The sequence below is a fragment of the Malurus melanocephalus genome, unplaced genomic scaffold (assembly GCF_030028575.1).
Source record: "Malurus melanocephalus ecotype Western Australia unplaced genomic scaffold, MMel_1.1 scaffold_528, whole genome shotgun sequence".
NCBI classification, from domain to species: Eukaryota; Metazoa; Chordata; class Aves; order Passeriformes; family Maluridae; genus Malurus; species Malurus melanocephalus.
In genome coordinates this window covers 294,496-310,136 of record NW_026623760.1, presented here as the reverse complement: position 1 = coordinate 310,136, position 15,641 = coordinate 294,496, and the positions used below count along the sequence as shown (strand labels likewise).

The following is a 15,641-nucleotide window of genomic DNA, read 5'->3' as shown; positions in this document are numbered from 1 at the left end:
ATAGGTAATAATGTTATCATGTTGCCCATCCTTCAGAGAGCCGCATGCGCTTGACAGAGGGGCTTTCCCTTTCGTCCGGCGAAGGTCTGGTGAGTCCAATGGGGGAATGGAATTCGTTCCGGTGATCTTCTCGGTCACTTCCATCATAGGAACTGCTACAGCTGCTCAAACTGTCAACAGGAGATCTCCCCGCCTCATGGCGCGTATGCTGTTGGTATCTCGATGGTGTGGTGGTACGATCTCTAGGAGGAGAAACAGGTTCTGACTTGATGTTGAGGCTTTGAGTAGAAGGCAGGGAGAGATTTGTACTCTGAGATAAATGAGTGCTAGTGCAAGCTCTGTAGGAGGAAAGGAAACCCAGTTACAGACGGAGGAGGAGGCATGGAGCCCCCAGATATGCACAAACACTCACACAAAACACCAGTGTAAAGGCTCATGCAGGACTAGCTCATGCAGAGATCATGGGGATGGTTGTCTGGGCAGAATTTGCAAATTTCCAGAGATGTAAGTACCACAAGAGATGTGGTCAGCTTTAGGGGACAAAGTTTGGAAAGAGGTTTCACTTTCAGTCTCTCTCTCTCTCGTTTTTTTTTGAAATCAAGTGCCATCACAAATTTGGGAAGGTGAGCCTTTGCACTGTTGGAACCACCTGCAGGTTTCTGTGTAACTAATGCTTGTGTGTATGTATGCACCGGCTGAGAGAGAGGAAGCACAGACTTGCTGCTGGGTTTAATCCAATTAATTTGAATGGACCCAACTACTTCTATTGTTTGTTTGGACATGTGACTTCAGATGCAAAACAGAAACAAAAAAAATCTGGTCTGGTAATTTTTATACCTTTCTGGATAGAGTTGAAATTACTGATCCTAGGATTGACATTGATAAAACAGCACAGGTAGGCAAGGATTTAGATATGATTTTATGGTTTAAATCTGTTACTCTGTAATTAAATCCAGAACACATTTGGATAAACTACAAAAGCAAAACTGAGGAACAGTAGAAGATATAAGAGAACTTCACTGTTTGCCTTTAGGGAGAGCTAAGCTCAGAGGATGCAGGACTAGCAGACAGACTGCTATACTGAAACTTTTTCAAAGGGAAGTTATAGAAGTATTCTAAGCTTCCCTTTTTTTTTTTTTTTTTTTTTTTTTTTTTTTTTTTTTTTTTTTTTTTTGTGGGCAGGCAATGACAGAACAATGATAAAACAGTCAGGGAGGACAGTGAATACTGAGAACATGCTTTATCTCTATGGGAGAAAAGAGATTACTTGCATCTGCACAATACTTTGTACAAAAGCACCACCTTCTGGCAAAACCTGACTTTTCATTATTAAAATAGAATTCTCAACATGCAGTACCCATTATGTTCCACTTCAGGGACCATTTGCTAAGCTGAAGTTAGTGACTTACCCCAGAGACAGTGTTTCAAGGTTTCTATTAGTGAGTATTTATTTATACAGGGGTAGGAAGGCAGTAGGGGTAAGTAGGGACTTTGCAAGATTTTAAACTTAAAGGGATATGCAGACATTTTTAATACCAATATGTTGGGATTTGGAAGGAATTTCTAAGCATGTAGAAGACACAGGTAAGTTTAGGTGTGTTTTTTTCATTTATTGAAATACTCCAGTTTCTCTGATATTTCATCAACTGAGAGCTGAGTGTTGCTTAAACAGCATTTATTATTACTTTCCTTTATTTTTTTCTTCTGACAGATTTAAAATAAARTGACATGGCTTCAATATTGAATTATACCATCTGCTTTTATCAGGAATTACTRCAGAGTTTAATAATGAAAGGATCATGAGATCCATGGATCACAAGAAAACAAAGAAAACAGTATCTTCTAACTCCAATTTTTTGTCAACCCTTCATTCCTGTACAGAGGAATTTGTCAAATTTGCAATAAGCCCTTCCCTAAGTTACAGATTACATGTATAAAAGATAACAGTAAAGCATATAGTCTATTTTTCTAAAGCGGGTATTTTCTTTGTATTGCTTTTGTAAATATTAACGCAAATGAGAAAATGTACATATAAGACTTCGCCATTCCAACTTAGTGAAATATTCCACGCTTCCTGAAAACTTGCTAAAAACAAGCCAACAAGGATTAAGTATCTATTTCCATTTTTTTTTTTTTTTTTGCTTTTCATTTCCAGTGACTTTATTTTTCCGTTGCTTAGGAGTAAAGCACCTGAGTAAACTTACTTATTTCATCTGAGTAAAAAGGYTGTCAGTTTAATATGATAAGATTACATATGATTTTACATACCTTATAGCTTATAGCTAAACCTGAAAGTCCTATAATAAAGGACGGTGGAGCCTGGGAATTAGATTTAGAAGTGTTTGATTTGAGCAAATGACATGTCACTTTGCAAAGCTGGGGATAAGTAAAAAACTCATGCTAGATAAAAATAACTATAATCAGTCAAACTTGCTCACATGGAACATACTTGCATTCTAYTGCATGACAGCACCCAAAGGAACAAATCTGTAGTGATGATCCGAGTTTCAGTGAAAGAAAGCTGGAACTACTATTCTGGAATATCGCCTTTTTAATAGTGTCTCAGAAGTGAGTATGAGAGTGCATCTCTATAGATGCTTCTACAGATTCCTTGTGAATCAGCAGCAACAACAATTATCTGGCATACAAATCAGAGGCAGTTTTATGAATGCTTCAGGTTGACTTGCATTCTGATTTGCATTTTGAAGCACCCCTTTTTTAAATATTTGAAAAAAGATAAGAAGTCATTTTGGCTGGTCAAGACTGAATTTTTGAGGTTTAAAACAATATAAATAAATTGCAGCACTTTGACCCACATTTTTTTCTTTTTAAACATAGCCTTTTTCGCCTGAAAGTATTAGTGAAATTTGATATCTTTTTATTTGACTATAATTTGCAATATGTCATTACCATTTTCTGAAACATTTTTATGAGAATCCCATCTAAGCTAAAATGCTCCCTCACATGGGAAACCTACTATTATACATATATGCGAATGGTGAAATAATAGGTACAGACTCAGGTACAGTCTTTAGGTCTGTACTCTAAACAGAGGATTGATCTCTATTTAGAGTGGAAGGTGCACCATAAGAAATGAGAATTCTGTCTGCTGCAAAATGGTTCAATATCCTGTATAGGTCTGTGTGAGTGTAGAAACAGCTGTTTGCACTTACATATATTAATGCATATTTTACACTGTTGCTTCATATAATTACATGACTTTGGCCCAGCCATGCCTAATTTTATCACGTGAAACCTTCACTAAATTCCCTGGTAAACAAAGAGATTTTGAATATGGAAAAACTACTGAGAAACTAATGAAAATTATTTCAAAAGTTTGTGTATAATTATGTGCACTGAATAGGTGCCGTGCAGCCCACTTATGCTGACATTGTCACCTTTTCCCACATATTGCATGAAAACATTTCATTTTATGGGGACAATGAAGAAAATTAATGTTAATTGGCACAGCAGTTGCTGTTGACACCAGGGTAGGTAAAATGTGATGTTTATTTGGACTATGATGACCAAATGGAGAAATGCTTGTTGCTATCTGAATTTCACACAGAATAACTACACAGCTCTGCTGTGTGAGAAGTGGGGAGCAAGACAGGRTGCCATGAGCCCGGGAGGGAGTTTGGTCCTCACTGATGCCGGGTCTGTGTGCATCTCCTTCTATCTGAATCTCCAAGTAGTATTGAAGCACAACATGCACAGGCAGACTAAGGTCTGAGAGTGCAGGTCTGAGTAAGTTATAAGTGAGGACATGAACATGGATCAAGTAGATTTCTCCAGAGGGAGAAAGTGGTCTACTGAAGGAAGAGAGCCTCATGCAGCTTTTCTTTCATATCCACTCTTCAGTTTATTCCTCAGTTTACTTCCTCACTTCATAGAATTTTTCCCATAAATACATGTAAAGGACCACTGAAAATGCATGGCTAAATTTACTTACATAACTTTAGTTATGTGCTAATTTGTAGGTAGGAGAAGATATTTTTTGACTTACTAGCAATTAGCTTATTCCCTCCTTTCTATTTTTATTTTAGGTAAATGCTAAGGGGTTTTTTGTTGATTTTTTTAAAAGACATATTTTTCTAATCAGTGTAAAAGCAGAATAAATTTCTGTGTCAAGACATTTTGTTCAGCTCTCAAAAAAGAATAACATAAAACTGAATGGCTAGGCCATCCTATTTACAATAGTAGCATAAGAAAAAAAGACTTGATCTGAAATATATTAGGTTTTTATTCAAAACAAAGACATTGGCAGAACTGATACAAATTCATTAAACATGATGTCACTGTTTCTAAATTTTTCAGTAAAAATAGTTCAATGGAGAATATTTTCCTGTGTCTAGCTATGGTTATTATCTAATCAAAAGTAATTGTTGCTGAGTAATAATCTTTCTACATAAGGGTCACAGAACAAGCCAACACTATGCACAAATTTGGACAACTTTTTGTTCATGTGGGCCGAAGTTTGGAGAAACTTCTCTTACATAAATAATCATCTATACTGAGGTATTGTCAGATGAAATATTTTTTCTATGGTTACATTCGTATTTTAGGAAAGCCATAACTTCACCTGTGGATGTTATTTTTAGACAAAAAAATTGTCTCTTAGGCTAGGAAACGTAAATGCAAGAACTTATTCCATACTAGGAATTTATGCATAATTTTTTTTTTATAATTTATTTCAAATTTTGGAAAGGACTTCCCTTCTGGTTATCAGCAGTTAACTCCTGTTAGTCTCTCTAGTATATGTTAAATAAGCAATAAGAGATRTTGATAATGGTTCAGGCCAAATCCCAAAGCTTTGGGAGGGAATGATTTTCCATAGAATTTGTGTGCGTATTTTTTCCAGATGTAGCTGCAGTTGAAAGACCATGAAAATATGATTTTGCTTTTTAACCCAAAAAATTGAAAAGTCCAGCTTGTTTTAATGTCTCAGTCATGTCTAAAGAAGCTCTATATTGTTATGCTGTTCAGCAGTCTTGGCAGAAGGCCAACAGCTGCAGAAAGGGAGAGTGAACTACTCCCATGTCCTCATGTATTTGCCCTCTAGTCCACCAGCACCAGCTAATTGCACAGTCAACATGAAGAACCAAGAGCTAGGTTGCAGAGATCTCCAATTCCCTCCAAGATGGTTCTGACAGTGCTACTGAATTTGCTGAGGACTTATCTGGAGCAAGATACTACATCTAATCCTATTCTACTACTAACCATATTCTTCTGTCATGCATTGAGGAGGTAGAATTGATTTTCACATTTAGACTTCGGTGAAAAGCAAAACCTGAAGGAGACCTGCAATGACTCTTCCACTATGTTTTCTCACAGGTTTTTATAACCTACAGTTAACAACAAACATTTCACACCTGACAAATCTTTTCAGTGTATGACCTTTCTCAGCAGAGATTTGTGTTGTCAAAACCTTTCTAGATGTATTTTCTCAAATATATGAAGATAACTATAATTCTGTCTCATTTTTCAAATCTCTCTGTGAATTCTAGACCATCTTGACGTGGACTGAGTATGTTCCACAGAATTTCAAGTTTTTAAAGTAATCCAAAAGTTAACACAGGTGCTTTTGCATGTAGAACTCCGTGACTAAAATAAAGGCTTATGATTTTCTGCAATGATAGAAGACTTCTCCGGAACTGTCTGTGAAACAGCTTTCATAGCTGAATTCATTTACAACTTACTGAAAGAATAATAATTAGAATAGTAACTCAGAATGTACTCCATAGCCACAGCTATTACACTATGACATTCTGCAATATAAATCAGAAACAGATTACAATGTGTGATCTATCAGAAAAGGCACGTTGTTAGTTTACGAGTTAATTTATACTTTTTTTTGGCTAACCAAATAGTCTTATTATATTCCTTGGTGCACTACTGAAAACAATCAGCTTATTGTATGTTTATACAGTGATATCTAATGTGAACTTTCAATTTATTTGAGACTTTATGACTTTAGTTGTACAGTTAGTCTGAATGCTGCCCCAGAAATAGTACAAACTCAAAAAGAAAAGTGTAAGAGAAAGATAGAAAGCCTGTTTTTTTCTAGCACAGCAAGTATTTAAATTGTATGTTTTTATGTCATTAATATCTACATATACTTATTTATACAGAAATGAGGCTTACAAAATTTGTTTTCTTTGAAACACTTTTGTAGCTGTCTTTAAAAACCCAAATTATCTGTACATGGTAAAGACATAAAAATTGGTCAGATAAGTTAGAAGGAGAATTTTGAAGTTTAAGCTACATTTAGAGTATTAAATAGTTCCACATTGTGCAACTATCTTGAAAAAAAATGCATAGGTGCAAAACCTCTTTCTGAAAAAAAGGTGTTCTTTTCAAATGTATATGAATTAAAATTTTCATCATAAATACAGTCCAGCCGTTTTTAGATTCTATTTTTATGATGAAACCTTTACAAATTCTAATATACCTAACCATACATTAGACTGCTGTGCCACAGTGGTGCATGTCTACAGCCTTATTCAGTAGAAACTGCAGATATCAGAATATCTGAAAATCATACACCTTCGATGAATGAATAGATTGTTTGGTCAAGTGATTTCCCTGTGTGAACTTGAACACTTTTAAAGATGCTAAAATGATCAAACACTGCRCTTCAACAAAACTTGAATAAATATCTTAAAATTAGCCACTAGAGGGCTGGAATACCTGTCCTCCTCAACACATGCACACCACAATGAGTTTTGCGGGCTCACAGTAATTTGGCMTAATGATCCTATTTTTCTCATAGAAATCATCTCCAAAGGAATGAAATTTGAATTTCAGAGTTGAGCAGAAGGGAGAATTTGATTATTGGACAAGATTAAGGCTTAATCTTAGGTCAAATAATTATGTAAGTCTTACTTTTAAAGATATATAGAAAATTTTCATGTTTACTGTAAATGTGCTACAGTAACTAGAAATAAAAAGCATAAACAATACATATAGTACAATACAGGCATTAACCTTGGTTTTAGTAGTGAACAAAAATGCTATTTAAAAAAAACAAAACCTCAAACACAAACAATACACTACTGAGAAAATGTCATGGACACAGAATATTTCATTGTAGTTACCTGGCAAACTTTCCATTAATTACATTGTTCTAGTTTTGCAAAACTGAGCTTGTAAACACATTAAATATGTACCGCTATGTTATCTTGACATATTTCCCATTTGGAATTATTGGGAGACTGAAGTTACTGTAGGACAGTAAAATAAAGAAAATACCGCTTACCCCAATTGACTGAGGGCAGATGGTGGCATGTTATGTAGATGTTGCTGTTGCCAGCCAGTCACAGAACCAAGATGAAGAGCACTGGCTGTATTAAACCCAGAGAGAGATGATATATCTGCACTACTCAGAGAATACTCTGGATTTGAAAACAGAAAGACAATAATTAAGAGAGAATTAAAGAGGAAGCAATTAAACAACAACTAGCATACTAATTTTCACATGCCACTTTGTAAGCCTTTTAATTTTAATTACACCAATCACATTAAGTTGAAGCAGATAAAGTAAACCTTCCTCTTCCCTCATTAACTTGGGAGCAAATAATGCACTAATAATCATTCTATAATTTAGCAGGGCCTTACTGGGTCTGGCAGATCTAAAGCATTCTTAGCCTGTAAATTCACCAAAACTACAAATGCACTTTCAGAAAGACTTGACACAGAAGAAATACACACAGAACATTTTGGTTACAGTCTTCCTTGCAGAACCCAGCAGGCAGCTTGTTTCTGAACAACATTTATACTCTCTAAGAGCACTGGATCTGTGTGTTCACTCAGTACACTCTGTAGAGCAGCAATACCCAACAGAAACTATAAAGATGCCTTGAGGCTTCATTTCTGTGCCCTCCCAGGTAGGGTTGATAGTCAACTCTGGTGTGGAGACAGTGAAGCTGCTTATTCCCACTACTCTCATTGCTTTAGGATGGTACACTCAACTGCATGAAATTATCCCCAAGGACAATGAAGAACTGTCTTCTATGTTTCATTTTTTAAATTAAAACTAGTGAAAAGAAGCTAYCAAGTAAGTTTTCTTTCAAACAAGACAGCTAACTTTAAAATAGGTATGTCTGAAGTTGGTGGCAGGTACTAAATAAGCAAATGTAGTGCAAAGGCACAACAGTGATGAATTTTTCAGTTTCCCCCAAAGAACATTGGCTAATTCATTAATACTGAGATATAAACTTGTGAGCACCTTGCTCCCTTCCCCATCCTTTCCATCCTGCACTCATACTTACCAGTACCATATGTTGTTGAGATGGCTGATGGGTATCCTCCCATCCCTTGCCCAGGTAGAGTAGGAGTTGCTACAGAAACCACTGGAGTAGCCAATGACTGAGCAGACTGGGAGTTATTTATCCTTTGATTCTTTTAAAGTAAGTAAAATAAACATATTATTGACCAGTTTTAAGTCAGTTGAGTGTATTTTCTTTCTGGGAATATTTTGTGCATGAGAAATACACGCTGTTACAAATTTCTAGAAATTAATAATTTAACATGTGGCTTTGATGAACTCTGCCAACCCTATCATTTACAAGCTTTCAAGAGACAAGTTGTCACCATAGTAACTCATTACATCAGTATCTCCTAGGTAACTGAACTAGTAAGATAGCTTTTATTGTGGGTAGAAGAACAGATTATGTGAAAAACTAATGAAATAYGTTTATTCCCATTGTTTATTCCCATTGTTTTCCTTTTCACTCACACAGAAAAAAACCCAACCACAAACAACAATAAATCCACAAAGTAAAACAAAACAAAAAGGCAAAAAAAAACAAAAAACCCAAACCCAGGTCTGCTGTAATTTGAAAGTGAGGAGAACCCTCAGACTGCTGAACACTGAACTCTTACCAGGAGATGGTGCTCGGACTACTTCATTTTTGTTCAATAAAAAAAAAAAAAACCAACAAACTTTAAGGCTGTTAGACTGTTAGCAGCTATACACTTATCTTTAACTCCAGGGCACTAGACATTCCACTGTAAAAATTATACTAGGGAACTCTAATCATGTGAGTGGCAGGATAAAATGACCAGAGAACCACCAAAAAGTCATAAGGCTGAACCATCTTCAACAACAGAAGTTTATATGCTCTCAAAGCGCAACCAAAAAGAAAGATTGATTTTAGTATACATAATTTGAACATGTGCAACAATTACATCTGGCCTTCTATTGCTATATTTAGAAAAATGCTATGACCTTTTTGTTTACAACGTAGTTATTATTGTAGTGTTTTCTMTTTTATTTGAACCACCATTTCACCTCCATCATGAAAAATGGTTTTCTTTTCCTTGTTATTAGAATGAACATCATTACCACTTACCAGAAGCAGATCAACATCCTCAGACTGATTGCATAGGAAAGGAGTGTTAAAAATTAGTGAATATAAATATTTACCAGGATGCAGGTTTTTAGCCTAGAGAATAGTTTCATCTCATAGAGGCAGCAAATTAAACKCCTGAGCATAGCTTGAAAAAAGTAGCACACCATAGATCTGTTATTTGTCCTTCTAATGGAATGTTTGTCCCAATTGTACGAGCAACCTATCCAGTTTTCAGCACAAGACTTTCTCTAAGAATTCATTATTTTTTCCAAAGCCCCATTGGTTGCAGAGTGTCTTGCTACAACTGACCTCTCACAGAGTCCCTTTGAAAATATGAGTTTTAAGGGGCTTAGAATAAACCATTTGATGCAGATAGCTTGTCACTATCTTGGTCAACTTTGAGTATTGCCCTGTAGGACTGTTTGTCACTTTTTCACTTAGGAGGCAGCACCACATAATTTAGTTTGATGATTAATTTCTTTTCATCAATCTGAAGTAGCCAACTTGGAAGTTGTTTCAACAATGCTTATTACAAAMTGGAATATTGTGTCACTTACATTAAAATAATTTCAAATTTAGTTCACTTTTAATGCTCAATCACTCAYAAGTGATTTACTTGGAAATACTAAAGGACTTTTGGAAAGGAACTACAAGACATGGACAAATGCCTTCCCCATTCAACTTTCTAGCATATTATATTGCCTAAATTTCACTAGTCCTGGCAGGAGACAGAAATTTCATGCTATTTTTTCTCTTGTTCTGTCTATTTACCACCTCCTAATATTCCAAAATTTGGAGGTCACAGTGATAGGGTTCAAATGAATTTATTACTGTTAATATGTAATCTGCTAACAGTCTGTGCTAAATATTTAAGAAAAAACATATTAGGTTAGGACTACTCAGGATTAAATTCAGCCTTTATAACAAATTTCAGAAAGACTCATTCAGCTACTAGGAAAGAGACTGCAGAAGTTAGACTGTGCAGGACACAGTTCCTGTTTTGTAACTCAACAAAAAAGGGGAAGTAAAGAGTTCAAAAAGCAATCAAATAGGCTCAGCCTACATCCTCAGCTCTATGACAAGCCGTAGTCAGAAAAACCAAACAATCAAGAATTTAGTTGCCTGAGACAGCCTTGAAATTCCTAAGTAACTCTTATCTGAAGGAGATAAAAAGAAGAGCTCTGAAAATGCATTACCACTGATGGCATGGTATTCTTGCTGCCAGGTGGAATAAGCACACGAAGGTCTGGTTTACGGTTGTTCATTCCCAAATTCATTGGAGGCGGAGATTTTGCTTGCATATTCTTGTTCAAGTTGCCAGGTGAGACCAGCAGACCTGGTGAGTTGCGGGGGTTGCCATAGCCATTTCCTGTTAAGGTAAAAAATAGAGAAAAAAAAAAAGAGAGAAGTTTGCTAAAGCCCACTGTATATTTTAGGCCTCTCTAAAACTGTGAAATAAAAAACTTGTAGTAAATATCTATGTCATGCATCTTTATAGGAAAATACAATGTGCYGTATTTGGAACAAGTATTCCAATGCTTTCTCTCACAGTTGCTGACATCAGGTGATGTGCTGAAATTAACTCGATGATACAACYTTGTTTACAGTACTGTGGTATATAGCACCCTTGTAGCAGCCAACATCTGACRTTTGCCTTACCAGAGAATCAGGGAAGTCAGATAATATATAAGAGCATAAAAGATTTTTCTGGACAACTACAGAAGATTGTGCCTTTCCTGATTCAGCCCTTTGCAGGTCATGATTTTGTTTTGCTTTTAAACAAAAGATGAGCGCCGAAAGGCTATAATTTCCACAAAATGCAGGGGAGGACTAGGAGGATTCATAAATGCTTTTGGCTCTATTTCACTACACTTTTTGGACCAGGTTCTGTCAACACGCAAGTCAATGGGAGCAAGATCATAACCTTATTTGGAAAACACCACCATATCTTTCATCTGCATCTCTCTTCTGCAGTCCCAAGAACAATTCTGAAAAGAAAATGCTTCTTTTTCCTTTTAGAGAAATGGGTATTCTTTTCTTAATGCATCGCATTGACAGCTATATGTTCATAAGGTTACTGACCTGTCATTCCACCAAAAGTGAGACCTTCCTATTTCATCCACCTGATTTCACCTCTTACACATACAAAGAGAAAAAGATGACTTTTTAGTCATCTTGAAATTACTTTAGTAATTTTAAAATTCTGTCTACAGAGTCTCAAGAGAGATACAGAAAGTGCCCAGTCATAGAGAGGGAATAGCATGAAAATTAGTACAGAGAGAGAAAATCTTCACAGGTAAATACCAAAGAAACAAATGCTAGGGAAGACTTTCTGTTCTGTGTTCAACCTTTGTTCACAAGCTGCAGCACAGCCTAGAATTTGTGTGAGAAGATGAGCTAGTGAGTGTGGCAGAGACCTCTGGGTCCAAAAACCTTCAAATTTCCTTTATAGTCCCAAAGTTGGTGAAGTATCTAATTTTTTTTTTCCCACAGATATGAAATGGAGTTTACAGACCTAAGAACATAAGGGCATTATGGAACTAAATTTGATGTCTATGAGGTGGGCATAAAAATGACAGTACATGACAGTGACTTGCTCTTCTGGTTAGGATGATGAAGTGTGTCCAAGCATGACTAAGATTTTCAGGTTTCTAATCATCAAGCACATCAGCTAATTGTATTTATCAGATCAGCAAATTCATGGAAACAAGATCTCTCAAAGGCTATTAAATACAAAAACACCACTTCAGGCTCTGGAAGACCCTGAACTGTGAACACTAGGATTAGGGCACAAGAAAATTATCAAAATGCTTGAATTCTTTATTTCTCAGGTACCTTTAATAACCAGTCTGGCCTGGCTTGTTTTTTTCTCATACATTTTATTATCATGATTTCCCAAGCCTTTGCAAAAAAGATGAAAACTTAAGGGCACGCAGATCAGTTCCAACATTTTTTATTAAATGGAGACCGGAGATTTTGCACTAAAATATTCTTCATGGTTAATCTTCTTATTTATTTCCTTAATGATATAATCCAGTTAGTAAGACAAAATGAGTTAATGAAACACATTTTAGAACTTACCAAGAAAACTCAGCAGAATGCTATCAAAAATGTTCCATTTTATGTCATTAGGCTTTTTTTCCACAAAGAGCAATTGCTTGCAATGTCGACTAGCTATTTATTATGCTCTAATTAATGCTGTGTGTTACTACAGGTGGTGAAATTAGAAGGGACATTTTGAATATACAACAATTTTTTTTTCTGCCAGAAACCACACTGCCTTTTAAAAAACCACATCTTTTACAAACTGAATACTGAAAACCAATGTGTGAAGCGATCAACAGAAGAAGCTAAAACAAAAGAAGGGTTACTCTGGTGTCAGTTTCATGCAAGAGAGATTTTACACACAGGATATAAAACTGCCTGAGGAATCTATTGTTTGACAAGGATTTGTTCAAAGAGCAACAATGAAAGTGAAGCAGTAGAGGTTTTTGTTTTCCTGTTCAACATAGAACCTAAGATATATAACAAAACAGAATGTACTATATTCTGTATGTTTGTTTCTAGTTGTGATTTTATGGGAATAAAGCACCTTACAAGAAAGAACTCCCATTTGCTGAGTAAGATTTACTTAATAGAGTTTACTATTAAACATTAGGGGAAAGAATGTTTCTGTACAAAACTGTATTCTTCAAAAACTTTCATCTGACCTTTACTAAGTAAAATATTTTGGAAAGCGATTAGATTTTTTAAATTTATATTTTAAAAACATCAAATTGTTTTTAAGAACTACTACAAYCTTTTCTTTGCCAGCAGATTTCTGCTGTTCATGGCATATTATGCCAGCTAGAATTTTGGAGCCATATAATAACAGTTCCTCTTTTCAGTCACCAAATTGTTATTCTTTTGGTATAATGAGGATTCAGGAATGTAAGACTGTGGACCTTAAACCAATGRTACAGAAACCCATCATTTGGAAATCAATGATGAATACATGCATGTGGTTTACAGTTAAGAAGAATCTGCATTTAAACCAGTTCTTTAAACTGTATCCTTTTAACTCAAGAGGGCTGTGGCCTGCTCAGAGGCAGCTGTCCCATCTTCAGATAAATCCACCAAAGAGAATGGCCTCATTTACATTCAGAGCAAAAAAAAAATATGTAAGACTTCTAATGTACAAATTAAACCTTCCTACATGCTATACTTTAATATTACACTCTGCCTGGACAATTATCAATTTAGATGTGCCCGTATGCAGAACTATCCACTTGAAAGCACAAAAATTATATGTCATATATGAATGGATTTCTTGATTATAGATCATAAGGAAATGAAAACCAGATGGATTTTAGCACAAGTTGGCTTTACATTTTTGTTAAAAGCCATGTTTTTGATGAAACAGAACATTTTTAAACATTACRAATATATTCTGTAATGAATAATGAAAATAAAAACAGTGGATACACAAGTTTTAAAAGGTGTATGTCAGAATTTGTCAATTTACAGGACTTTAATTTAACAAGTTTTCTGAAAAAATACTTTTCCTGGTATTGTTTGTTATCCTGACATGTAAGAGTAAAAATATTTTATGCAGAAAAGAGCTTGTTTTCAGCCAAAGCTAGTGGAGCAGCATGTGTAATGAAGTGCAGTTCTAGACTTTGTATTTGGACTAATGGCAGAACACAAAGTACAGAACACTCCCCATGTTCCTAYATGGCATGTTCCTACAGGGCATGTTCCTACATTTTGGACTTAGGTACAAGTGCCACTGACTTTAGAATAAATTATGTCTAAGCAAAAACTGCCTAATTAATCCCTGTAATATAATTTATTAAAAAACTTGGAGAAGTTATATGTGTGCACTGGTAGGTATTTAACTGGTAAGTTAATATATAAAAAAATTCCATTTACTCATGGAAAACTACAAGTTTAACTGTGTTACAAATTCATGTAATACTATCTTAAATGGTCACTTCCATATTTTTAGAATTTAAGGATACCAGAAGGGCACAGGTTTACTTCGGACATAACAGAGAGCAAAGTTTACTTCTTCCCTCTCATCCCCCATAAGTAAGACCTGTGCCTTTTAAGGAGTCTTGGTCATTGTTATTAAAGGGGTTCTAAAGTGGCTGTAATTCTTAATATTCTCAGTAATTCTGTACTGAGCATTTAAGCCAAGTAACCTTCTGCATGTTAAGGTAACACAAACGAGAAAATATTTTTTTCCTTATTTCTCGACATTCCTGAACATAATTTTCATAATTCAAAGTCTTTAAGTGTCTTGAAAATTTTGAAAATTTCATTGTTTTGATTTCTTGAACTTTTGAAACTGTYACGTACCTCCTTTTTTGTGTGTGTGTGGTCCCCCCTCTTTTTTAATGTGGTCTTGTTTTTATTTTTCTTCTTCTTCTTTTGATTTCAAAGATATAAAGATATACTGGATGAAAAATCCTCTACAGTAGTCTGAAGAACCAGAGTGAAATAATGAGGAACAAAACACCAATTTATATGTCCTTTTATTTGATCTGTCTTTTGTTTACTCCAGTGCTTTTCACTGACCCTCTAGGTTGAGATTTTACAAGAACCTTAGGAACCTGGGATTAATTTTGATAGGAAATGAACTTTCAAATCCTTGAAGGAGTTTTAATAAAAACTAACTTTTATTTCAAGTTTCCATTAAGTGGATGCTCTTGAGAAAATTTTCAGATTTCTTCCAAAATGCATATCTACATTTGACTTGGTGGAGGATTTCTGCTCCTTACTTGGTTATATTGAATGCATATCCCATATATATGACATTTTGACTGATCACCAAGCCTCTTAAAATGAATGTTAAATATAGAATTAATGCATATAAACATGAGAGCAAACTATTTCACAAATTAATTCCACTTCAAAATATATGCATATAAATGAAAGAATCAAAAGAAAATGTGCTAAATTTGCACCCAGTTTTTCACTCTTTGCTCAGTTTATTCTCTCATTTTCTGGAGGAAGGTTAACTTTTCTTTGTAGTAATTAAGAGGTAATGAAAGGTTTCCTTTTCTCTCTTACATCTTATGTGTCTTTTTYCTTTTCAAATGCATACACACTATTGGAACAGGCTTTGGTAAAACCTAAACCTAAAACCTAAAATAAAGAGATACCAATAATAAAAAAAAAACCTAATGCTAGGAAGCTGTACTGGTGTTCACCTAAAAATAATCTTAAAAAGAGGTAATTGAAAGTTCTTACTCATATGTCACATACTTGTCACATTTCACAGCATACAACCTTCACTAACTGCAA

The 15,641-nt window shown here is 35.1% G+C and overlaps 1 protein-coding gene across 11 annotated transcripts in view; it reads right to left on the bottom strand.

Annotated features, from left to right (window-relative positions):
• Positions 1 to 6: 6 nt before the first annotated feature.
• MEF2C (myocyte enhancer factor 2C) overlaps positions 7 to 15,641 on the bottom strand; it is a 124,201-nt gene continuing 108,566 nt past the window's right edge. For 8 of the 11 annotated variants that reach the window (XM_057381779.1, XM_057381784.1, XM_057381790.1 and 5 more), the window contains 4 exons: positions 10,550 to 10,722; positions 8,271 to 8,400; positions 7,259 to 7,394; positions 7 to 338 (listed from right to left, as the gene is read on the bottom strand). In XM_057381779.1, the coding sequence (XP_057237762.1) occupies positions 17 to 338; positions 7,259 to 7,394; positions 8,271 to 8,400; positions 10,550 to 10,722 (761 nt within the window). In that variant the 3' untranslated portion in view covers positions 7 to 16. The remainder of the gene's footprint in view (positions 339 to 7,258; positions 7,395 to 8,270; positions 8,401 to 10,549; positions 10,723 to 15,641) is intronic. The other 3 variants (XM_057381787.1, XM_057381789.1, XM_057381788.1) reach the window with 1 other exon arrangement.